At 29.6% G+C, this 23,988-nt stretch overlaps 7 protein-coding genes across 8 annotated transcripts; 3 read left to right on the top strand and 4 right to left on the bottom strand.

Moving 5' to 3' along the window:
• Window positions 1–142: 142 nt before the first annotated feature.
• Window positions 143–5,084, top strand: Scm (Polycomb protein Scm). 2 transcript variants are annotated; one of them, XM_074252172.1, is made up of 6 exons: window positions 143–427; window positions 526–819; window positions 970–1,254; window positions 1,599–3,335; window positions 3,413–3,567; window positions 3,935–5,084. In XM_074252172.1, exons 2-6 carry the CDS (start codon window positions 792–794, stop codon window positions 4,067–4,069), a joined length of 2,340 nt encoding a protein of 779 aa, XP_074108273.1. In that variant the 5' UTR covers window positions 143–427; window positions 526–791; the 3' UTR covers window positions 4,070–5,084. The 2 variants fall into 2 exon arrangements, with proteins under 2 accessions (XP_074108273.1, XP_074108274.1); XM_074252173.1 differs by having other exon boundaries at window positions 342–486; window positions 720–819.
• A 681-nt stretch (window positions 5,085–5,765) lies between these two features.
• On the bottom strand, window positions 5,766–8,261 carry Snx3 (sorting nexin 3). The gene is made up of 4 exons (XM_074251873.1): window positions 7,966–8,261; window positions 7,528–7,623; window positions 7,327–7,451; window positions 5,766–6,531 (listed from the first exon to the last, which is right to left on the bottom strand). The coding sequence occupies exons 1-4, from the start codon at window positions 8,128–8,130 to the stop codon at window positions 6,426–6,428; spliced, it is 492 nt and encodes a 163-aa protein (XP_074107974.1). The 5' UTR covers window positions 8,131–8,261; the 3' UTR covers window positions 5,766–6,425.
• A 196-nt stretch (window positions 8,262–8,457) lies between these two features.
• On the bottom strand, window positions 8,458–11,477 carry LOC141533124 (uncharacterized). The gene is made up of 7 exons (XM_074251824.1): window positions 11,334–11,477; window positions 10,855–11,257; window positions 10,296–10,526; window positions 9,597–10,196; window positions 9,260–9,407; window positions 8,950–9,178; window positions 8,458–8,876 (listed from the first exon to the last, which is right to left on the bottom strand). The coding sequence occupies exons 1-7, from the start codon at window positions 11,357–11,359 to the stop codon at window positions 8,672–8,674; spliced, it is 1,842 nt and encodes a 613-aa protein (XP_074107925.1). The 5' UTR covers window positions 11,360–11,477; the 3' UTR covers window positions 8,458–8,671.
• A 463-nt stretch (window positions 11,478–11,940) lies between these two features.
• On the top strand, window positions 11,941–15,410 carry LOC141533076 (cytoplasmic dynein 2 intermediate chain 1). Its single transcript, XM_074251758.1, has 3 exons — window positions 11,941–14,476; window positions 14,555–14,768; window positions 14,967–15,410. The coding sequence occupies exons 1-3, from the start codon at window positions 12,283–12,285 to the stop codon at window positions 15,220–15,222; spliced, it is 2,664 nt and encodes an 887-aa protein (XP_074107859.1). The 5' UTR covers window positions 11,941–12,282; the 3' UTR covers window positions 15,223–15,410.
• A 6-nt stretch (window positions 15,411–15,416) lies between these two features.
• Window positions 15,417–18,981, bottom strand: Tsf3 (Transferrin 3). Its single transcript, XM_074251759.1, has 12 exons — window positions 18,808–18,981; window positions 18,396–18,510; window positions 18,159–18,295; window positions 17,956–18,086; window positions 17,748–17,892; window positions 17,404–17,686; window positions 16,998–17,149; window positions 16,650–16,896; window positions 16,389–16,537; window positions 15,975–16,288; window positions 15,736–15,891; window positions 15,417–15,647 (listed from the first exon to the last, which is right to left on the bottom strand). Exons 1-12 carry the CDS (start codon window positions 18,866–18,868, stop codon window positions 15,459–15,461), a joined length of 2,079 nt encoding a protein of 692 aa, XP_074107860.1. The 5' UTR covers window positions 18,869–18,981; the 3' UTR covers window positions 15,417–15,458.
• Window positions 18,982–19,513: 532 nt separating this feature from the next.
• Window positions 19,514–22,856, top strand: LOC141533079 (major facilitator superfamily domain-containing protein 6). Its single transcript, XM_074251760.1, is given in 9 exon segments — window positions 19,514–19,926; window positions 20,032–20,159; window positions 20,619–21,150; window positions 21,152–21,279; window positions 21,510–21,565; window positions 21,567–21,710; window positions 21,869–22,121; window positions 22,187–22,432; window positions 22,513–22,856. Coding segments are annotated over 8 exon segments (1,674 nt in total). The 5' UTR covers window positions 19,514–19,926; window positions 20,032–20,083; the 3' UTR covers window positions 22,752–22,856.
• L(2)37cg (RNA polymerases I and III subunit AC2 l(2)37Cg) lies at window positions 22,813–23,968 on the bottom strand. Its single transcript, XM_074251765.1, has 3 exons — window positions 23,808–23,968; window positions 23,308–23,408; window positions 22,813–23,111 (listed from the first exon to the last, which is right to left on the bottom strand). Exons 1-3 carry the CDS (start codon window positions 23,823–23,825, stop codon window positions 22,922–22,924), a joined length of 309 nt encoding a protein of 102 aa, XP_074107866.1. The 5' UTR covers window positions 23,826–23,968; the 3' UTR covers window positions 22,813–22,921.
• Window positions 23,969–23,988: the final 20 nt, after the last annotated feature.

Raw genomic sequence — 23,988 nt, forward strand, 5'->3', positions numbered from 1 at the left:
CCGTGCGCATTGCTTGACATGTTGGCGTAGGTGTAATGTATGTGTGTAAATTTAATATACCCATGAACAATAGATTGCCGCATTCTCAACGACGTAAATATATATAACGCTGTCTTTTTTTTTCAATCGACAACAGTCGCGGTAAATTTATCAATTTATTTAAATAATAAAATTGCTCAGCACCTAAAAAATTAAAAATAGGTTAAAAAAATTAATTATTTATTTATAAATAAAATACTGAGTATTAAAATAGTTAATCAATGATGGATGATGAAAAAAAAAAGCAGGAAACAGCGAATAGCATCATCTCCCGCCGTTGAGATCGGAGCGAGACCGACGCTAGAGACAACATGGCGGCGCAACAAATAATCTCTTGTCTGCCAGTGTGAATGCTGTTAAAAAAGATTTTATTATTGCATTTTTAAATGTAATTTAGATTTATTTAATTTTTTTATTTATTTAAAAGTGTCAAATTTATTATTTAAGGTATTTAAATTATTTATTTGTTTTTATTTTTTTTTTCAGATACTGTGAATTAGTGAACGTGACGAGTTTGAATTTTTCCCATCGCAGATTTGGCTAATATATATATATATATATATATATATATTTGTTCATATATAAATATATACTTACATATGTGTATATGTATGTGGAAAAACACGTTAATGTATTTTAAATATTAATGTTAAATGCAAACATGCTTTTTATTTTTACAGACTCTATTAAAATAAATATGTTGTGCTTTGCATCGTGAAACAGTGTTGATTGTTTTTATTAACTGACGGATAATGTCGTCGATACAGAGTAAAATGCGAGGTAAAATATCACATTAGATAATGGGTTAACCTATATTATACTTTTTTTAATTTTTATTTTTATATTTACAATTTACAATTGAGTTATAAAATATTTTTTTTTATTAATTGGAGTTATTTTATTTTTATTTTTTTTTTTTTTTTTTTTTAGGTCGCCCACCGAAATCCAAAAACTCGTGCACTTGGTGCAACGAGACTAAGCAGCCTTTGAAGTACGTTTTGCCTACCCAACATGGAAAGAAAGAATTTTGTTCCGAGTCGTGTTTATCTGCGTTTAGAAAAGCTTATGTCAGAGGAGCTTGTGTCGGGTGTGATAATGTCATAAGAGGTTCCCCGATAAAATTGGAGCAAAAAGATGGTCCAACCAAAGATTTCTGTTCTCCGTTTTGTCTTAATAAACACAAAACGAAGGAAATTCAAGCTGAAGCCAAGAAAAGTATTTATTTTTATTAACTACTAAAATTTAATAATTTTTTTAACAAATAAATTGTAGGAAAAAAAAAAAATTAACGTAGAAATTTTTTAGAAAAAATTTATTTGTTGAATAATTATTAAAAAATTACCATTTATTAACAATTAATTATTAATTGACAGTCAATTTTTTTCTCTTATAATTAAAATAAATTTTTAAGTGTCCAGGCTTTCCGTTCCAATATCTAAAAACACATTTAGCAACATAGTTATTAATAAATTATTTTTGTTTAATTTTTGAGCTAGAATTTATAATTTAAATTTTATTATTTAAAGAATATCTTAATAAATAAATTAATAAAATTTCAGACATAAGTGAGCAGCCGTCACCAGCAGCATCTCCAGCTCCTTCAGGATTACCTAGCAGTAGTGGAACAATACCTCAATCCTTTACAACAAATAATGGAGCAAATAGTTCACCAAACAACAACAACAACAACAACAACAACAGTTCCCCTACAAACAATAACACCAGTAACAATAGTAATAATAATAATAATAATAATAATAACAACAATATTACCACCAATAGGAGCACTCCAGCAACAACGACCCCAACAATAACCACATCAACAACGAACAACAACAACCAGGCAAACATATCCCAAGCACCGTCAACGTCAACTGGTCCGTTTCAATACGAAACTTACCAGACCTTCGACTGGGACTTATACCTAAAGGAAACGAACAGCTCAGCAGCGCCAGCTGAGTGCTTCAAGCAACACGTGACTCCATCGATTAATGACTTTAAAATAGGAATGAAGCTGGAGGCGCTGGATCCAAGAAACTTGACGTCAACCTGTATAGCTACTGTGGTGGGTGTCCTGGGTCCTCGGCTGAGACTGCGTCTGGACGGTTCTGACAATAAGAACGACTTCTGGCGGCTGGTAGACAGCAACGAGATCCACCCGATAGGTCACTGCGAAAAATCGGGAGGAATGCTCCAGCCGCCGCTGGGCTTCCGAATGAACGCGTCCAGCTGGCCGATGTTTCTGCTGAAGACCTTGAACGGAGCGGAGATGGCTCCGGCGAAGGTGTTCAAGCGCGAGCCCAAGACACCTAAGACAAACATGTTTGAAGTCGGGCACAAGCTCGAGGCGATTGACAAGAAAAATCCTCAGCTTATTTGCACTGCGACAGTGGGGGCTGTCAAGGACGACATGATCCACATAACCTTCGACGGGTGGCGCGGCGCCTTTGATTACTGGTGCAAGTATGACTCCAGGGACATATTCCCCGTGGGCTGGTGCTTCAAGAGCGGGCACCCGCTCCAGCCGCCGCGACAGAAAGCCACTGGGCAGAATAGATTCAAGTCTAGGACGAGCAACGTGCTTCCAGTGATGGCTGTGTCTGGAAACGGAGCTAATGGAGAACCAGCGGTGGCTTTGGTGAGTCCTGCTGGGCCCAGTGCTCCTCCTCAGCCCGCTACTGAGCCAGACACCAGCACTACTAACAACAAACCTCATGTTCTTGAAAATGTAACTCTGTTTGTTAATTCCAACTGCTCTTGCGGACCTTATTTAAATTCCAAGAAGGTCAAGGCCTGGCCGTCCAAATTTGGAAGTGATAGTGTTTTAAACGTCGCTCGAGACCTCTTTCAGAGTTTCTTGATTGCTGCGCCATTACCTAGACAGATGCTGCTCTTCCTTAATCGCGGAGAGGGAGACTCCATCAACTTGCTGGTGGAATCCAAGGCCAAGTCTGTCAGACTCCCGGTTTTCATTGATGAACAGGACTTTTACTCGTTCATCAGGCTCTTGCTCGAAGAAATGTGCGCTTGTGAGCACTTTCTGTCCAAGAGACAAGAGCTCTGTGAAAAATGCCCGCTTCAGCAGGTGACTATGATCAAGAGAGAAGAAAACAGTAATCCTACCCCGGAAAAACGAAGGTGGTCGGTTGATAAAGCTCAAGCTACTCCACAGCAACAGGCACAACCCCAACCGACTCAGCAGAAAATTCAACCGGCTTCCACCGCTCCAGGTACCACTAGTATCGACTCTACTCAGCCTACACCTCCTCCTGCTAAACATCCAAGAATATCAGCAGGTATTTTGTTTATTAAAATACTTTTTTTTTTTTTTTTTTTTTTGGAGGATTTTTATTGAAATTTTTTTTTGGTGCAGAGTTGGAGGCTGCGTCTTCGACGACTCGGTGTGAGAGTTCGACGACACGCATTTCGTCAACAGAACCTGCTGAATGGACTATTGAAGATGTTATTCATTATATTGGAGTTGTTGATCCTGTTTTGGGTCAACATGCTGATCTTTTTCGTAAACATGTAAGTTTATTTATTTAATTAATTAATGTATCAAATATTGACTTTTGTCAAATTGCATTGTACTTTCTTAACTATTGACATTTTTAAAAATATAAGCTCATCCCGGTGTTAGACTCATCAAGAGCTTTCATTTGAGTACCCACATGGTAATTTTCATATATTTTATATATATGATATTTTTAAAATATATAAATATATAAAATATATGAAAAATTGATGTGGGTACTCAAATGAAAGGTCTCGATGAGTGTAACATCAAGATGAGCTTATATCTTTAAAAATGTCAACAGTTCACAAGATACAAGGTCAAATTATGAAAAAAATTTTCTTATTATCTTAATAATACAGATTTATTTTTTTTTAACAGGAAATTGACGGTAAAGCTTTGCTGCTTCTAAACTCAGACATGATGATGAAGTACATGGGTTTAAAATTGGGACCTGCATTGAAAATATGTAATTTAGTTAATCGTATCAAAGGTCGAAGGCACGTGATGCTTTGACTTTCTCAAACTTCAGTATAAAAAAAAAAAAAATAAAAATTATCTTTAAATATTTTACAATAACAGAAAAGCTTACACGAATCCCATTGGTGTACAATATATATTTTTGGATTAAAACCAGTCATTTAAATTGACCAAATGAAAAAAAAAAAAAAAAAAAAAAAAAAAAAAAAAAACAATGAAATTATTCAAGGAAAAATTTTAATCAAATTCATAGTGGTTACAAATATTAATCCTCAGCACTTTCTTTTAATATTTAATGTCTTTAAATCACTTCTACATTTTAAAGTAGCGTAATGTAATTAAATATTTAATTATGGAAGTTTATGTTTATATTATTTAATAATTAAGCTATTTGATGTGTTAAAGGTATTGATTGAGCTTGATAAATTACTAATCAATTTTTCTTTTTGACAACTTCGGTCTTCATAATTTAAATAATGATTTTTAATTTGCAATATGACTAGCCGATTTATATTATGTATTTGTAATATATACATTTATATATATTAGTTTCTCATAAAAAAAAAAAAAACATTTGATGCCTGTAAATAATTAGAATTAATTATTGAGGAAAAAAAAAATCAATAAATTTAATAATTTAATCATATAGATATTGTGATAGCTTCACTCAGAGATTTGGTAATATATCTTTTAATATTTTTTTATAAAAAAAAAAAAAAAAAAACCCTGCAAAAAAATTTTTTGGTTTTTTTTTTTTTTTTTTTTATTTCACTCTTTTGTATATAAATTTTCATTCGCTGTGAAAAATTTTAACAATGTACTTTGGTATACTTAGTCATGTCTCTAGAACATGAATCATTAATTACTATTGATTGTAATATTAAATCAAGTCGAAAATAGAATATAATTATTATGAAGGAATTAAACATGTTATATCGCCATAATCTCGTGATGATTTTGATGGGAAAAAAATTAGAGGATAAAAAAATCCTCTACTGTTATAAATAAATTACTGAAAAAAAAAAAAAAAAAAAAAAAAAAAAAAAAATAATATTTTTACGGCAAATAAAATAAATTTATTAACAATGCCGTATATAGTATTTTGATTATTAAATTATAAAAATATATATATATATATATATATATATATATATATATATATATATATATATATATATATATATATATATATATATATATATATATGTGTAACACCTAATTGTAATATAAAATTATTAAAAGATTTATTATTTTTTTTTTACTTACACTACTTTTGTTTTAAAATTGTTGTACAATATGATAAATAATAATACAATAAAAATAAATAATTGAAAGCATGTAGCGATAATAAAAATAACATTATTGAAAATTAATACTTTTATTAATAATTTTATTTATATTTATATTTATATATATATATATATATATATATATATATATATATATATATATATATATATATATATATATATATATATATATATATATATATATAATTTATAAATTATGCTTGCAATAATTTCAAAAGGTGCTAAACAAATCTCAGTAATATTATTAATTAATAATTAATAATAAATGTACAAATTACTTTATTTTAATCCACGGATACCATAAAATAATATTAAGTTAATCATACGTACTTTATTATCATTATTTGCATCACATTCAAACTTTTTTTTCAAACTTCAAGGCTTTAACAAAATTAATTGCTTTAATATAAATTTTACAATGGTTTTTTTTTTTTTATTTTACTTATTTTATTAATTAAAAAATAAAATTCTACTGAACATTTTTTTTGCAAGCTTGTGAAAATTATAAATAACAAATCCTGCATTGTTAAAATAATTTATAGCTTTTTTTTTTTTTTTGTGTAAAATGTCGAGATTTTTATTTTAAAAAATTAAATTTAAATTTAATATATTGCTAAAATTTTTGAGAGTACAGAAGTTAAATTAAAAAACAATTATTAATGAGATAAATTCAATTTGTCATGGTTCCATTCATTATCTCAACAATACGTCATTATTTTAGACTGTTTATTTTTAATTTAACAAATAATAGCAATTTTTTTGACTCTTATTTAATTAATAGATAAATTACGCCTTTTAATAAAATAACAGTAGTACCTGAAGATGATGGTCTACTATTGAAATAATTTATTACAAGATTTATGTATAGTAAAATTAAAAATAACAAAAATTACGTAATTTTAATTAATTAATGACAAAATATGTAAAAGTAGTATAAGAAAAATACTTAGATAACAATAATGATGGTAGTATTATATATGTATATATATATATATATATATATATATATATACTGTTGTGTTGTGTTCTCAATTTAAAAATCATTAATTATTAATTTGATGAAAGGCAATTTTATAAAATATCTACGTATTTCGTATTTTTCCTGGGACATAGTTTTTATCTAAAACTGGCTCTTGGAGAAACATGTGTAAACTTCTTTCATTTTGTGCCAAAGGATGTCCTGCGATCCTGAAAATTAATACGATAATTTTAGTACTTAGTTAATTTTATTTAATTGATAATAATTAGAAATTAATGCCAAGAATTATTCACTGGTAAAATTATTTTTGTCTATTTATAAATAGATTTATAATTATGAGTAAGCTCTTGAGTTTTTGCCTTTTTACATTTTAAATTATTATTTTTAATCAATTTAATAATAATAATAATAATATTAAATTTTTTTTTACATTTATTATTATTATTAAAAATTATTTATAAAATAACAATAATGATAATTATTATTTATAAAATATTATTTATAGTAGTTACAAATTTGGCTTTCTATCAAATTAATCTATTACAAAATTAATATACTTAAAAAAAATTTTATTAAAATTAGCCGACATTTAAAATTTTTCAATTCTTTTTTTAAAATTAAATTAACACAAAAAAATATTTTTAAAAAATTGCACTTGCAATTTTTGAAGTTTTTTAAATGTGCAATTTTTTTTTAATTTTTTTGTAATAATTTTTTCAATAAAAAAAATTCTAAAAATTTTTAGAAGCTAACTTCATGGTCATTAAAAAAAAAAAAAAAATAAATTTATAATTTCAATTTCTTCTTAAAAAATTAAAAAAAAATTCTCAAAATCAAATTATGCTTTCTAAGTACCTATTAACTTTTTTATCGTAACTATAATAGTAACATAAAAGTAATTAAGGTAAACCCAACAGTAATTACTAAAAAACTATTGAATCAAAAAGCTTTTTAATTTAATATGTTGTGAAGAACCCTAAAAATAATTTTAAAAAAAATCTTACTTGTTGACAAATAATTCTAATCCCTTTCTACGGTCTTCAATAAAATCATCCTCAAAAATACCATCGTCTCCACGGAAAGGCATCTGACGTTTCCACGCCTTGCCGGGTAATGGAGGTACTACAATCTTGGATAAAATAAAAAAAAAAAAAAAAAAACAAAATTATTATATATTAGATATTAAAAAAAAATTAAATAATTACCTTGCTGTCTCTTTCTAGTTCATTTCTCAACCATTCAAAATCGCTGTATCTCCTTCTGACACTGGAGTCTTTAACTTTGAAAACAGGCAAGTTGGTCTGAAAAAAAATATATTATATATTTTAAATCCATATAAATGTATGTTAAGTTTATTAACTATCTATTTATATTAATGTAAGACAATAAAGATGCCAATGACGCGTGATAAATAATTTAAAGCATAAAGCTCGGCTTTTAATTCTATGAATCACTTCCAGTAATGAGAAATGTCATAAGCAATAGGTGAAGGTTGAATTATTGTCTTACAATCATTAAATAATAATAATAATAATTGATATTATTACTGTAAAATAAAACCGGACGATTGTTGGGAATAAAAATGAACTGTGAGCTGATGGGGGTGTAGGAAGCAGCTCTGATTAATGATACTGATTACTTACCCTCATACGAACTTCGTAATCGGTATATCTCTTTTTGCCGACACCATGGGTGATCGGATTGATCACGTCGATCTCCAAAAAATTAGCTGGTGCAGCGTATGCATCGTCCAGAGTCTGTTTTTTGACGTTTAATCGTCTAGTTGCGTCCACTGTGGTATCTGCCATTGTATTTTTGTTAATGTCCGCGTGATTCAATCCACCTACTAAATGATTAATGATAAAAATTTTAATGATAACAAGAGTCACTCACTCGCTACTAAATCACACCTATACTATTAAAGTTAGAAAAAATTTTATGGTTGTGTGTGTGTGCCGTGTCAGGCTGTCGTTTGATAATCAGATGCGCACATGACATGGCTGACAGCTGCTTTTTTTTTAGCGCCAAAGTTCCTAGATTTTTTGGCGGCAAATTTGAATTTTAATGAAAATTTATTTAATTTTTTTAATTTTTTGATTTTTTTTTTTTTTAATAATTAAATAAAAATATTAAAATTTATATATATATATATTTTTTTTTAACAAATTAAGAAAATTTATTTATTTTATTACAGTCTTTAATTGAATAATTTTATAAATAAATTAATTTTTTTTGGAGGCTTTAAAATTAATTAAAATGAATTAAGCACTCCATAAATGAAAAATAAATAAGAGAAAAAAAAATGTAAAACAGTAACTAATAAAAAAAACTTATAAAATTAATTAACTATTATTTTTTCGCGTTTCGATTTCGAAGATTCTTTTTTTGTTGAGGTTTCGGAGGAAATTTCGACGGATGAAACATCGCTGGTAATCGCTTCCAGCAAATTAAAGCTGGTGTAAGTGCCCTGTTGTCGATCAACGGCCACGGAGGATTAGAAGCAGTTTCAAACTCATCTTGGCAAAAGATAACTTCAAGGTCAATCGTATTTTTCCTGAAATTAAAAATCTATTTATGGATCCATTCCTATAATTCAAAATCTAATTAAGGATTTTCAGTAAACATACCCTCGTTGGTCGGTCTCCTTGTAAATATTAGTAAACGCTCCATTGCGCGGAGTGTGTCGCAAAAGATAATGTCCTGGCGACATTTTTGTCATAGTATCAGCTACGTTGTATATAATGGGATATGCGTCTTCACCTTTGACACTGTAGAGGCGACTAAGTTCATTGTTGATGGAAGTTGTTGAGCGAGTTTCTCGTTGAATGTACTCCAAGGTTTGCGCTGACATTCGAACTGCAAAATTCATTTATTTAATTTTTACTGTTTAAAATATTTTTTTAATTAAAAAAAAAATTTTTATTATTAAAAAATTACCTCGCAGAAGAGTTGTATCTGGTGTAAATGCTAAAGAAATCCATTGTCTTGCTCCTTCTTCTATTGTAACTGCTTCTGCACCTAAATATAATTGATTCTCTAATTTTGGTGCTAGTTTTATTCGATTTGTTTCATCAGTTCTTGATTTCTGCATTAATAAAAAAAATTAAATAAATAATAATAAAAACAATTTTTCAGAATTATTATTATTTTAAAATTTTAAATCAATCTTAATAATAATGAAAATAAAAATAATAAAAAAAAAAATTTTTTTTTTAAATAATAATAATAATAATTTATTATTATTAAATTTTTGAACAATAAAATAAAAATTTACCTCAATTCCATCAATTTTAGTTCTCACCAACAATTTATAATCTTTTTGAATTTTACTTTTCATAAGTTCATTTTGTGGAGACCCACCAGATCCAATTTCATAAATATTATACTGATACTGTTCGCACCAAACTCTATCCGAGTCTTCAACCGAACTATCAGGATCTTTCCAGTTAGGTGGTTTCGAATGCAATAAATTATCCTGAGTATTAGCATCAGTACTATCAGGAACTAGGAAAAAGCTCTTGAGAATATACTTAGCAATCCATGAATTTTTTTGTAAAACATTTTTCACCGTAGGCGGCAATGGTTTGCCCACAAAGACAACATTTTTGTTGTTGACTTCCTTGACTTCAACCGGAAGGATCCAATTGTTCGCGTAGGAAGGATCAATATTGATAGCCAGACAGTTCAATCCAGATTGAGTTATCACCAGATCGACATTGTGTTCTTTAGCTAGATTCTCAAAATCACTGTCCAAGTCTCTTAAGAATAATTGAGAGTTTTTATTTCTAAAGTATCTGGCCTCGATCACCTTTGAGTGCCGGTCCAATACATAACGTCGCTCTGGGTCTGGGAATAACAACAATGGCAAGTTTTCCTGGAATAAAATTAATAAAATTAATAAATTATAATTTTATTAAATATAACTATATTATTATCATCTTAATAATATTGATAATTTAAATTATTTTAGTACCACATCAATGACAGTTGATAAAAAATTATTTTTTATCTCCAATTCTGAAGTAAATGGAATATTCCCAACTTCTAAATAATGCCTATGAAGTTTACGAGTTGATTTTAACTTCTTACTCCATTTATGGTTGATGAGATCTTCTCTTATTAATTTAATCTGATCTGGGTTCCAATTATCCTTGCATAAATCCAAATAAATCTTCTGTTCTTCATTAATTAAATTTTGTAGACTCTGAAATATATTAATTATCATCAGCTGACACTTGATTATGTTTTTTTAATAATACTGAAGTTGACGGATATTAAAAATATTTTTAAAATATTACAGCAATTAAATTATTTACAAAAAAAAAAAATCATTAATAAATTTCACTTGTGAAAATTTTTTTATTGTAATTAATTTATTAAAAATTTTTTTAAAATTGACAGCTGACCGCTTCAGTATTATTTTTTTTTTAATAAGTAAATTAATTTAAAAAAATTGAATTTATAGTTTCTAAAAATGTCAAATTAAATTTTTCATCATAATTTAATTGATAAAAAAAAAAAAAAAAACTCACCATATAGGCTTCTAATTCAGGTTTCTTCATTTGCGATAAATTAGTATAAATCTTTACTCCAAGCGCCTGTTGCTCAGCAGTCAAATTAGAAGGTCTAGGAAATCTTATGTCAAGTTTTTTAGGCATCCCAGGAACATAACTCCTCGGCGATTCTATTTCCTGCTCTACAGAATCATCCCCTTCCTTTTTACGTCTTTTCAAATTCTTCTCCGCAGTCAACTTAGCAATCATTGCTTTGTAAGTCTTAATATCATCAGGTGTTATTTTGTCAATGTATTTTTTATAAACTTCTTTGGTAGGATCCACTAACATCTCACGGATCAATTGGTACATGACACTTGTGCTCTCTAACCTATCTTCATTGATAAACACTTCATCCACTACGTCACTTGTTGGCGGATTCCTAAAAATTAATTAATTAATTGTATCACCCATCAATTAAATTATTATGTCAATTAATAATAATTAATTAAACTTACCATTCAATTTTTAGAAAGTCTTCCATCTTTAAACGTTTTACACGTGAGTTTTGATTATTACATTCTTGAATTTATATTTATTATTAATTATTATTATTCTTTCTTTAAAATCCTAGGGAATTTTTTTTTTTTTAGTATTTTATTTTCAAATTTTTTTAATATTTATTTAAAAAATAAAAAATATTAGAACCTTTTCAATAATAAAATTGATAATTAATTTGAACAATTATTGAATAATAAAAATTTATAACAATGAATGTAGAAATTAAAAAAATTGACAGCTGTCAGCTAACTTCACTATTATAAATTATTTTATAACACTGAAGTTGACAGATATTAAAAATTTTTTTAGAATTTTATAGCAATTAAATTATTAAAAAAAAAATTAATTAAATAAATTTCACATGTAAAAATTAATAAATATAACAAGTGAAAATTTTTAGAAGCATTTTTTTATTGTAATTGATTTATTAAAAACATTTTTTAAATTAACAGCTGACTGCTAACTTTAGTATTATAAATTTCAAAATTTACCATAATGAAATCAGCTGACAGCTGTCAATTTTTAAAATACAAAGTTCTAAAAAAATTTTTAATGTCTGTTAAGAACTTTAGTGTCACAAAAATGTTAAAACACTTTGATGAAAAAAAATTAATCATGTTGCTTAGCAACCTTCGGCATATCAATGCGCGCGCAAATTAAGTATTTTTCATTGTAAATAATAAGAAATTAAATTTTATATATTGTAATCGTTAGTAATATACCACGTAATGTCACAACATTACAACAAGGATTAAATTTTTAACTAATCACTAATACAATCGATTTTAACAATGTGTAATTTAGTTACGACGATACATGCAATTACAGTGTATAAAAACTGACACAAATAGTGTTAAAAATAAATTAACAAAATAATAATTAATAAATAAATTGAATTATTTTAGTATGAGCAGTAAAGGAAATGTGTTGCGCAAAAGTACATCACAAGAGGCTAAAATCCGCGACGAGCGTAAAAAAATTGGGAAGAAAGATGAAGAAAAAAAATTGCCTGTCAAGAAGACAGACAGCACGTTGATGAAAGAAACAAAATCTAGCAGCCGCAGAGCTGTAAGTAATCAAACTGTGAGTAGTGTCAGTGCGTCAAAGAATTTAAGTGGGTCCAGGACTACTCAGGGAGTTGCCAGTGGAGCTAAAAGTAAATTGACAAAACAAACTAGCGAAGAAAAGAGAGGCGTAAGTACAATTTTCATGCCGAGTAAAAAAAGTAGTACTTTCAAATTTAGTAATAAAAAAGATGTCAAACCCAAGAGCAAAGAGCGAGTGCCGTCGAGAGAGCGGAAGAAATCCCGCACTCTCAGTCCCAGTGAGGTTAAAATGCTCAACAGAAATTTAAATAAAGACGTGGCAGCTCAGGAGCCGGATTACGAGTATGAAGATGACTTTGAGGACTACGAGTCTGATTTCCAAGAGTGCACGGACTCGGAAGCTTCTCAGGTGAGTGACGAATCTGAAAGTGCCAGTATAAACCCGGAGGAGCCTGTGGAGCTCCAACCAGTGCGTAAGCCTGAAAAAATAGTGCCTAATGTGGTTCCGCCTCGGAAGTACGTTGAGGAGGAGCACATGTTGGACTCGGGACACTACGAGCTTCAGGAAGCTCGCAAAAGAGCTGCCAGGATAGACCTAATGTCTGCCAGCCGGTCTAAGAATCCTCCTCAAGCGATCCAGCGGCCAATTGTCTTCAGCGACGACAACAACAACAAGCCCTCGGAAATAAAATCCTTGCCGTCTTCTACTGATGAGGGCTTCGAGGACGGACGCTCTGGAGATTTCGGCAAGTCTCCGGTGATTCCCAGTGCTTGCGACCCTGGAGGCGTTAAAAAGAAGGGCACAAAGCAGTGGGCTAGAGGTAAGCAAATTTTGCAGATGATCAAGCTGGATGTCGTTGAGTGGTCGCTGTTCGAGTGCACGCCGGTCGCTTATGAAGAGTTTATTAGAATTCATGGTAAAATCAACACGCGACAGACTTACACGCAGACCAACGAAGACAATCTGAGCGTCGAGGTCCAGACTGAGGACATTGAGTCCAGGAGCATGTGGACCCAGTTCCCCGTTGTTTGCAGGAGTGACCTGAAAACTGGAGAAGATATTAAAATGTTTACCAGAGAATTGATTGGAGTCGGTGGTGAAGACACTGAACCAGTTGAGCGAAGTTCTCATGACATCTTGCAGTTGAATGAGTTCCTCAGCAATGCTGGCAAGCTGATGCTGGCCCTACTTGAGGGAAAAGCTTCCCACGTTGACGGAAGTCTTGATGTTAATGAAGTGCCCATGCCCATCAGCGACCAGACCATCAAACTATCCGTAGCAAATGTTAACTTCTTGTCCAACAGACCTGTGACCATGATCCGCTACTCAGAGATCTCCAGCAGGATCCTGCTGACTGTTCACGAGCCAGCTGATGAAGATATCGAAACAGCGGCCACCGAGTTTGTCACCGATTGCTGCATAGGCTGCCGCTGGAATGTCGGCGAGCCGTCTAGACCTACTAAAATTTTTTACTCTTCTAGCAACATCTCCGCGTGCTGCTTTCATCCAACGAATTATAATATTGTCTTCGCTGGGCTGGAAGACGGCTCGATCAGTCTCTGGGACTTGGGAGAAGACGAGTACTATCACAGAAGAGTCCTGGATAATGATAAAAAAATTAACTGGGTCATTCGCAGTCCTACTTTTAATACTGGAGGGAGTTTTGAAGAGACTTCTTCGAAGATTGTCGCTCTGACGGTCATGTCCAAGCTTGAGTCGGAGACTGATGGTAAAAGTAAATTCATGCCGATTCAAATCTGCAGCTTGGACGAAGACGGCAGCTGCGTAGTCTGGAGTGTGCTGAAGAACTTTGAAGGAAGTCTTTCTAATCATCTGGGACAGTCTTGGTGGGGAAAACTCAAGCTTGTTAAGAGTCATGAGGTCCCGATGCATTTAGATAAACATTTCAAGTTGAATAACTACCGGGGATTCACTGATGTCAAGATTGATAGCTTGGACACTGATTGTCTCTATGTTGCTTCCAATGTCAACAGAGTGTTGCATGCGACATGCATTGGCAAGAAGCCGCAGCCGCTTGGTTATAATGCTACTGGTCAGAAATTTAATTTATTACTTGTTATGCAAGCTTTAATTGGTGATGATGATGATGATGATTTTTTTTTTTTTTTAGATTGCACTGGAGGTATGACCTGCATTGAAACTTGTCCGTTTAATCAGCCATTCTTCCTCGCTGGCTGTGAAGACGGGACTGTTTGTCTCTACTCCTCCATGATAGAAAGACCGCTTCTGCAATTGAGGAATTTAAATAGCACTGCCGCTATTAAAATTATTCAATGGTCTCGCTCGAAACCGATGACTATTTTTATCCTTGATAATGACTCGTGGTAATTTTATTTTTATTTTATTTATTTTACTACACAGAAAAAAAATTATGGAATTTTTTTTAACAGGCACTTGATAATTTTTTAAATTTATTTTATAAATTTTTTTGCAATTATTTATTTAAAAATTCTAAAAATTATTAAATATCTGCTAAATAAATTTAAGAAAAAAAATACTTAAATTGTTAATTTTTTTTTTAGGATTCATATTTGGGATTTGAGTAAAAGTGATATTTTTCCAACCCATAGTATATCTCCAGGAAAATATTCTCATGTTGATAGCATGCAATTGTCACCTTGTAAAAGTAATAACGATTTAATTAATCAATACATGGCGCTTGGTTTAAATAACGGTAATGTAGAAATCCATAAGTTTAATAAACAATTTCAATATTCCATCAAAGATGAAATTTCAACGGAATTAAAAATCCTTATAAATTACTTATCTGTTTGTTGAAGAATTTTTTTTTTTTTTTAAATCACCACTCGACTCCGTCCGTTCAATTTTTAACACTTGAATTCTACATCAGTGATAGACTGAATTTATATAATAAAATTAAGCACCGTGTAATTATATAGAATATTATATAAATCTGATTACTTTGTATACTAAATATTTAACAAACTTAAAATAATGTGTTAAAATAAAAGTACATTTTTATTGGAAAATATATTTGGTATCTTTAAAAAATATCACATAGACTTTAAATAAACTGTTAAAAATATTAAAATAGTTAAGTAAAAAATATAACTATTTGCGCGTAAACTTACACTGCTGCATGCGTAATTATTATTAGTTTTATTAAGTTGCTCCAGAATGTCCTGATAATTTCTCGGTAATCGTATGTGATCGGTGTCTGCTTGCAAACTGTGACTTTTTTCCTAAAAATAATTTATATTATTCTCGCTGAACAGTTATTGCAGGGTTGCTAGCATTTAAATTAACCGACCAAGTAATTAAAATACTTACAGGAAAAATAACATCCAAATGCGTGTCAAATAATCCATAAAGTGAAATTGCAGGCGCCTGCCCAATAAATTTTGACCCAAACCAAGCATTTAATTGCATCAGCATCCCCTTAATTTCATTTCGCCTCAACTCCGTCATATTAGCGTTAACAATTATCTAATAAACAAATTATATAAATTAAATACACATTTTTTTTATAATACTAATAACTCAAAAATTAATTAAAAAAATAAAATTACCGAGCCCAGAGACGTCCAAGTTAAAATACACTCTTCGTTAAAATACTTGGGCTTATCTATACAAATTTTTCTTAAATTACTAAACTTATATGAATCATTCTTCGGGTGAAGATCAACGATCGCAACATCGCCTCTTCCTGAAATTAAACAGTCATACGTTCTTGCGACTTCAGACTTGCTCTCGTTATTATCAACGACAAATACATTATTCAAGTAAATATTCTGAAAGAAATGAGTAATTGGTCGGTCGTCTGGACAATTCCACATCGGATTGTCGCTGTGATTCCTCATCACTGCTATGAATGCATTCCATCCTAAAAAAAAAAAAAAAAAAAAAAAAAAAAAAAAATCAATAATTACTATCATTAATAATTTATACATACTATTATATAAATAAATAATTAATTTAATTACCAACACTTAGGTGCTTCGTAAAACACGCACGTGTTCCCTCAAGATCTTTTATACTTTTAATATTTGAATTATTTTTTACTATTATTCCAATAATGTTTAAATCTTCATTTTTTTTTGGAACTATTTGAAGAAGTGGGATCACATTTTTTCTGTAATTATTTATAATTAAAATTTTTTATCGTCTAATTTAGATAAAAAATTATTTATTTATTTATCAGCTTAGTGAGAAATAAATTTTTAAAAAATTAATTAATTTAATACTCGTAAGTCTGGATCATTTCTTCCGGCATTGTGACAAAAATATCGCAATCATTGCGTTGAACCGCGTCAATGCAAGCTTTGCGTCCCGGTTGTTGATAACAGGATATCGCTGGCTCAATTCCGTGAGAAAATGCGGCATCACGTATCCACTGACATTTATTGTCTTCAAGATTAGACGCAACACACCATTTGACTCGTCTCGAAGGCATGCAAGGCATTCGCGTGTACACGCCTCTAAATCCAGCGACTGAAAATTAACTTCATTAATTATCAATTATTAATATATCATTTATGATGATCTGATGAATGACGATTAAAATCAAAAGCAATATAACTATTTTTAATTACACTGATTTAGATAATCAACTGGTGTTTGAAGTATTTCTGTTTCCACGGGAATTACGTGATAGTTTTCCAGTAATTCAACAAATTTTCTTTGAGAATAAGATACTTTGTACGTGATATTTCTTATTAATCCTGAAACTCGCGCTGCTGCAGCTCTGAAATTATGTAAGAAGAAAATTAATTTAACAGATATTTGATAATTTTTTTGATTTTTATAACAAATAAATTATTGTAAAAAAAATTGATATTAAAAAATTTTTTAAATAAATTTTTTTTTAATAATTTTTTTGTTAAATAAAATTAAAAAAAGGTCAAGTGACAGCTGACATTAATTTAATTAAAATAAATCAAATGAATAAATTATAAAATTACAATTCTAAATAATTACAGACAGTGAAAAAAATATCACCTGCGAGAAATAATGACAGGAAACGGTTTAGCGATCCAAGTACAAGGTCGACCGAGATCCAGTGACTTGACTGTCTCTCCATCGGGACACAAGAAACTATAAGAACTATTATCTATTCTTTGAGCAGAAAAGTGTCGCTTGGCATCGTCCAACCGGACCCAGGCAATGTCACCAACGTTGTCTGTCAAGCACAAGAGAGCTCCTTTGCGTCCGTGGTATTTATCGCCGGCATAGCAGCCGTTGGGATTATCACAAAGCGAACACAAGTTTCGATATTTGAATTCTGCAATAAATAATATTGATTATTTATTTTAATTAACTAAATAAATAAATTTTTTACACACTGAGACGGCTGTCTTCGTGGGTGTCGTAGGTCCAAGGACCAGCGATACAAGCAGCTTCAAAGAATTTTGAAAACGACGATATACTGTTCTCAAATAGTGTCATATTTTGGTCGCAGTCGCTGGGTATTACCCATGTTTGAAAAAACTGTAATTTAAATATTATTTGTTATTTAAAAAATAATTTAATTTATAAATAATAATTACAAACATTAGCGAATACACGTGTCCAGTCCATTACGTCAGAGTCGAATCCTGGATGGCAAAATTTTTTGTTCTTTATGTCAGATAAATTTTTTATTTTATCTGATACCAGTATCACCATTTCAAAGCGCGCTTTGTCTGAAATTGCAATTATTCATTTTAATATTTTTACTAAATAATGTTTAATAAATTTTTATTTATTTTACTGACCTGTCCGAGCTAGGCGTAATTCATGAGTAATTAAAATTGGAGACTCTCCTTCAGAAGTTGAGTAAGTAACAAGATCCTCTGGTTCAAAAACTGCAGCATCAGCATCACCATTTTCTAGTCTTCTCAAACAATTATATCTTAAAAAAAAAAAAAAAAAAAAAAAAAAAAAAAAAAAAAAAAAAATTGTTATTTATGGAAGGTGATAACTTATCATAAAATTTCATTGAAAGTTTGTACCTGTCATTTAAAAAAATACAATCAACCCCATCGCTATCATTCTGGTGAACCAGATCTCCATAAGTCATCGGGACATTCTGGGCCTCTGGAGTGTTTCTGGCCACGCAGAATTTCACTGTGGAATAAAAAATTTATATTGATAATTATGAAATTTAAATCAGCTGACATTTGACAATTTTTGGTTTTATTTAAAAAATAAATTATTAATAATACTAAAGTTAGCCGACGTTTTTAATTTTTTGATTTTTTTTTTCAATAATTAAATTAAAACAAAAAAATTGCACTCACATTTTTTTTTTTATTTTTTTGTAATAATTTTTTCAATAAAAAACATTCTAAAAATTTTTAAATGTCAGCTGATTTAATTTTCATGGTAATTTTACAATTATAAAATAAATTTATAAAAACTTACATTTTTCAGCAGTGATTTGAGAAATCAAAGATATCAAAATGACCTGTATCAAGGTCATCATATTGACAAAGATTTGTCGAACAAAAATTCACAGAGACTTATTAAATAATCCGCACATTTAAATGCTGCCGTTAGAGTACCGGGTGACTAAATGCCATTAAAATTGCTCCAAGTATAAACACGCGGGCTACTTGCTATTACAATTCAATTGCAATCATGATCACGCCCCGCCACAACTTCGTGACATGCGTAAGCGTATTTGTACTGTAGAAATATATACAAGTATATTTTAAGTATAGATGTGTTATATATAAACATAACGTCCGAAGTTTCCGCATTCAGCCTCCTTGCTGTAACAGATGAATAAGATAATTTCTCAAGGTTTTTTATAATATTATTTAAATGTGTCTTTTTACTTGGCTCTGTTTTATCTTACCAAGGTATGTTTAATATTTTAACATTTAAGAGCAACAGTTATACATATATATATATATATATATATATATATATATATATATATATATATATATATATATATATATATATATATATATATATATATATATATATATAATATTTATATTACTAGACTTAACACGCTCGCTTCGCTCGCCTTCATTCTTTTAAAAAATCCCGCCACTATCTCAGTCGACAAATCAACAACCGAATAAAATAGTCACAGAAGTGACGTAAAATGATACGACATCCGGCCATCAACTTTTTAGAAGAGGACTAGAATTTGAATTTGCGCGCGCGCCTTGACTATAGAGTTTGCATATTTTTTCATGCTTATGATATATTCAACAAATCACATCACGAATAAATTGGTTTCACATACATTTCATCTCTGTTTTAATATTAAGATTTTGTACCGCTTTCAATGTAGTCAGATGAGAGTGTCCTACAAAGTGGGGGTAAAAAAAGAGCACGTTCTGGCCACACTGGCAACAACATATATTTTCATATTTTTCATCTAAATTATAAGTAGTGATATACAATCCAGTAACTCGGTTTCATGTTCTCCTGATACTATTTATCAAAATATCTATATTTATAAAGTAATAAAATATTTTTTCTTCAAGTTCTCGGTGCGACTAGACACTAGATGTGAAGCTACAGGTGAAATTCATTTATTGGAGCTACCAGATAAGATATTTTTAATGAGAATAAACAATCGTAAGTCTGATGTCTTGATAATAATATATTTATTTATTTAACAAACAGTAATGACTGAGAGTTTCATTAAAATTGATCCAGCGCTCCTTTTGATATCAAGATGTCTGATGATTCCAAGTTCAAGATCAATTTCAAGCAGCTGCCCATCAAGGCACATTATTTCTTCTTTATGGGAGGTAAAATAATTAATTTACCAAATATTTGGTAATTTAAAAATTTTTTGACAAAATAAAATTAGCTTAGAAATTTTGAAAAATTAAAAATTCAATTTTTTTGTTAAAAAAAATTAAAAAAATTGTCAAGGGAACTAAATTTAATTATAATTCTGAATTTAAAAGACTTGGAAAAATTTTTTTTAATTTTTCTAACAATTAAAAAAATTCTACTTGTCAAAATTTTATAAAATATTTTTTTTGTTTTTATTTATTGGTTATAAAAATTCAAAGAATTTGCAATTAAAAAATTTTTTAGTCAATAAATTATAGCAAAAAAAATTTATTTAAAAATTTTCAATATTAGCTCTAAAAAAAAAAAATTAATAGAATTTTTTAAAGCCAATTTATTTTTCAAATAAAATTATCAAGTGTTTATTAATTTCTATATTATTATTTAATTATGTTTAATAATTATTTTAGCAATAGGTCCCATCTTGCCATACTTGTCAGTTTACGGTAAACAACTAGGAATATCTCCACTAGTAATGGGCTCAGTCACTGGAATTCTACCAGTTCTGTACTTGCTATCAAAATCACTCTTCGGATTTCTGGTAGATTATTTCAGGAACCAGCGTAAAATAATCTTCATCTGCTTGGTGATCATGGGACCACTATCGCTAGTTCTTCTGTACTTCCTACCTTCTCTAGCTGGAGAATTCCGCAAGTATTTAAACAAAACAATTATTATAACTCATTTGAAATGCAACATTGAGCCGTACCTTATTATTAATCAAGCAAGAGGAAAAAATTATCAAAATAGAGCGATAAGTTATCACGCAGATTTGACGTGCTTGAACAAATGCCAGCAAAATAAAATTTTAAACGTATCTGCTGTGCTGGTGTCTGACGCTGGAGAGCTGCTGCCAGTTTGCATTGACAATGTTAATTTTAATAAAACATGTCACAACAATCACACTGCAGTTGGATGTAATATGACATGTCTGATAAATGACAGACATTGTTGAAGAATACTTGTACCACAGCGCCAGATTTTGGGGCTTTGTTATTTTAATGGCGCTGGGATGTATTTGTTTCAACGTTGCTAATTATATCAGTGACGCTGTTTGCTTTGACGTTTTAGGTAACGCAATTATTAATTATTTATGATTTTAAAATCAGCAGATATTTAAAAATTTTTTTTTATTAATTAAATAAGATCCAAAAAACATTTAAAAAAATTCCATTTATAATTTTTTTAACAAAAAAAAAATCCTGAAAATTTTTGGATGTCTGCTAATTTAATTTTTTTAATTTAAAATAATAAAATAAATTGTTATTGAAGCTGATCTACGAAATTGTCATTCTGACTAGGTGATGGTGGTTCTATGGGCTATGGACGACAAAGAGTCTGGGGGTCTATTGGCTGGGGTATCAAAGGGTATCACTGCACTATTAGCTGGCTATGCTATAGATCTGGTATCTGAAGATAACAACTACAAGTCTTATACTCCAGCCTTTATTCTTGTCATTGTCTTCATTAGTTTTGATGTCATCAGCTGTACAAAACTGCAGGTTTGCTGATCAATTGATTTTTTAATTATTAAATTTTTATAAAAATTAAATTATGATGAAAAAAATTTAGTAAAAAAATTCTAAATTAAAAATTATTAAAATAATTGATTAATTATAAAAATTATCAGATGTCTGCTAATTTCAGTACAATTTTTCAGCTACCAATTATGACCAGATCAGACAATATCACCAAAGATGTCTGGAAACTTTTAAAACTACCAACGATCTACATATTCCTGATTTTCGTTACAATCGCTGGAATCATCGACAGTTTTTTAATAAATTTTCTCTTCTGGTACATTGAAGACCTTGCCAAGCAGACTGATTTCTTGAGTCAAATAAAATTGATTGAAGGTCTTGTTGTTGCTGCTCAAACACTTGGCGCCGAAGTATTAGTCTTCTCACTGTCAGGTAATTAATTATTTTTATCGTATAAAAATAAAATAATAAAGATTATTATTGATAATTTCTTTCAGGAAAAATTCTTAAAAAATTCGGCTACGGATATACTATGACATTTTGCTTTGTCTGCTATTCAATTCGTCTTTTACTAATTTCTTTATCACTAAACCCGTGGTGGATAGTTCTGATAGAATTATTCATGCAAGGACCATCTTATTCTTTGTGTTACACAATAATTGTCGGATTTGCCAGTGTTGTAGCACCACCTGGTACTTCTGCTACTGTCCAAAATATCGTTACTGGAATGGATGACGACTTTGGTATTTATTTATTTTTTTAATTCATTTTAATAAATTTTAATTTAAATTATAAATTATAAATAAATAATTTATTGATCTAGGATTTGCATTGGGAAGTTTTATCGGTGGAATTTTGTATAAAATGATTGGAGGAGCAATGACATTGCGCTTATTTTCTCTACTCAGTATTTTAACTGCAATCTCATACTTACTTTTGTATGTAACTATTTTAAAAGACGGAATGCCAAAAATTAAAAATCAATCAACTAGAGATAATATTAAGTGGAAGAGTCCTCAGGACGCAGCTGAAGATTGTGATGCTTCTGAAATTAATTCGTAGCAAACATATTAAATACTAAATTTTAAGTCTACTTAAAATATTATAAAAATATTTATAAATATTTTTGTAAAATTAAATAATAAATTTATTTTATTTTATATTTTATATTAAAGAAATATTATTGATAGCATATCTTTGTACAGTATTTAATTTAACGATAGAAAAAATTATTATTCATTAACAAAAGCTTCGTATTTTTCAGTAAAAACCTGAGTGACATGATCGCAAGCTGCCTCCAGGTCTTTGAGCCCACGTCTCAGTGCGTCGACGGCACGGCCGTTCCCTTTCATCTGGATCCTAAAGTGCATTTTCGGCTCTGCGGGATGTGGCACGGTATAACCACAAAATTCCACGTCGGGACTGAAATTTTAAATGTTAATTTATTTAAGATATTTTATAATTTTAAGAATTTTTTGAACAAATAAATAAAATATAGAAATTTAAAAAAATAAGAAATGCAATTTTTTAAAAATAATTTTTTTTGTTAAATAAAATTGTCAAGTGACTGCGAAATTTAATATCATTGTTTATTAATAATTAATTTAATTTAACTTACTAGTGTGTAATAATACTCCGGAGAGCATTTCCTAGAGTGTGGCCTTCGTCTTGAAAAACAAATGTCCGAGATTTATCTCCGGAAATTTGATCACCAGCTAACTGAAAATAATTTTAATATTAGCCCTGTTTAAAATTTCCAATAGGATCCCATCAAAAATGACAAAAGTCACTTAGAAACCCATAAATTTTATTAGTTTCTAAGTGGCTTTTGTCGCTTTTGATGGGATCTTATTGGAGTTTTTCACCAGGGAGTTGATTTATTATAATACTGAAGTTAGCGGTCAGCTGTTAATTTTAAAAAATTTTTTATAAATAAATTACAGTAAAAAAATGCTTTTAAAAATTTTTATTAATTTTTACATGTGTAACTTTTTAATTAAATTTTTTTTTTAATAATTTAATTGCTATAAAATTCCAAAAAAATTTTTATATCTGCCAACTTCAGTGTCATGATTTATTTACAAAATTTTTTAACAATATAATTTCATAAATTTTTACCTCTGCAAGTCGGACCATTTTTCACGTGGTCAGTTATTATTATTATTTTGACTACTCTGTATTTACCAATCCATCCACTCTTATTATAATTTCGTTGGAAAAAATATTAAAAAAAAATTTAATTGGCTCCAATACCAACCGCCATCTTGACAGCTTGGTCATTGGAGTTAGTTCAACAAAT

Source organism: Cotesia typhae, unplaced genomic scaffold (assembly GCF_013202065.1).
Source record: "Cotesia typhae breed Kobodo isofemale line unplaced genomic scaffold, CoteBio_Ctyphae contig_83, whole genome shotgun sequence".
In the NCBI taxonomy this organism is placed as follows: Eukaryota; Metazoa; Arthropoda; class Insecta; order Hymenoptera; family Braconidae; genus Cotesia; species Cotesia typhae.

Coding starts and splice junctions, on each gene's coding strand:
- LOC141533076 (XM_074251758.1), top strand. CDS start 12,283: ATGAGCAGTAAAGGAAATGTGTTGCGCAAAAGTACATCACAAGAGGCT. Junction 14,477..14,554: donor GCTTGGTTATAATGCTACTG/GTCAGAAATTTA, acceptor TTTTTTTTTTAG/ATTGCACTGGAGGTATGACC. Junction 14,769..14,966: donor ATCCTTGATAATGACTCGTG/GTAATTTTATTT, acceptor TTTTTTTTTTAG/GATTCATATTTGGGATTTGA.
- Snx3 (XM_074251873.1), bottom strand. CDS start 8,130: ATGGCAGATACCACAGTGGACGCAACTAGACGATTAAACGTCAAAAAA. Junction 7,452..7,527: donor AACTAGAAAGAGACAGCAAG/GTAATTATTTAA, acceptor ATTTTATCCAAG/ATTGTAGTACCTCCATTACC. Junction 6,532..7,326: donor TTAGAATTATTTGTCAACAA/GTAAGATTTTTT, acceptor ATTAATTTTCAG/GATCGCAGGACATCCTTTGG.
- LOC141533124 (XM_074251824.1), bottom strand. CDS start 11,359: ATGGAAGACTTTCTAAAAATTGAATG. Junction 9,408..9,596: donor CTAAAATTGATGGAATTGAG/GTAAATTTTTAT, acceptor TTATTAATGCAG/AAATCAAGAACTGATGAAAC. Junction 8,877..8,949: donor AAGGAGACCGACCAACGAGG/GTATGTTTACTG, acceptor TTTTAATTTCAG/GAAAAATACGATTGACCTTG.
- Scm (XM_074252172.1), top strand. CDS start 792: ATGTCGTCGATACAGAGTAAAATGCGAG. Junction 1,255..1,598: donor TCAAGCTGAAGCCAAGAAAA/GTATTTATTTTT, acceptor ATAAAATTTCAG/ACATAAGTGAGCAGCCGTCA. Junction 3,568..3,934: donor CTGATCTTTTTCGTAAACAT/GTAAGTTTATTT, acceptor TTTTTTTAACAG/GAAATTGACGGTAAAGCTTT.
- Tsf3 (XM_074251759.1), bottom strand. CDS start 18,868: ATGATGACCTTGATACAGGTCATTTTGATATCTTTGATTTCTCAAATC. Junction 17,687..17,747: donor CCACGAAGACAGCCGTCTCA/GTGTGTAAAAAA, acceptor TATTTATTGCAG/AATTCAAATATCGAAACTTG. Junction 16,289..16,388: donor TACGAAGCACCTAAGTGTTG/GTAATTAAATTA, acceptor TTTTTTTTTTAG/GATGGAATGCATTCATAGCA.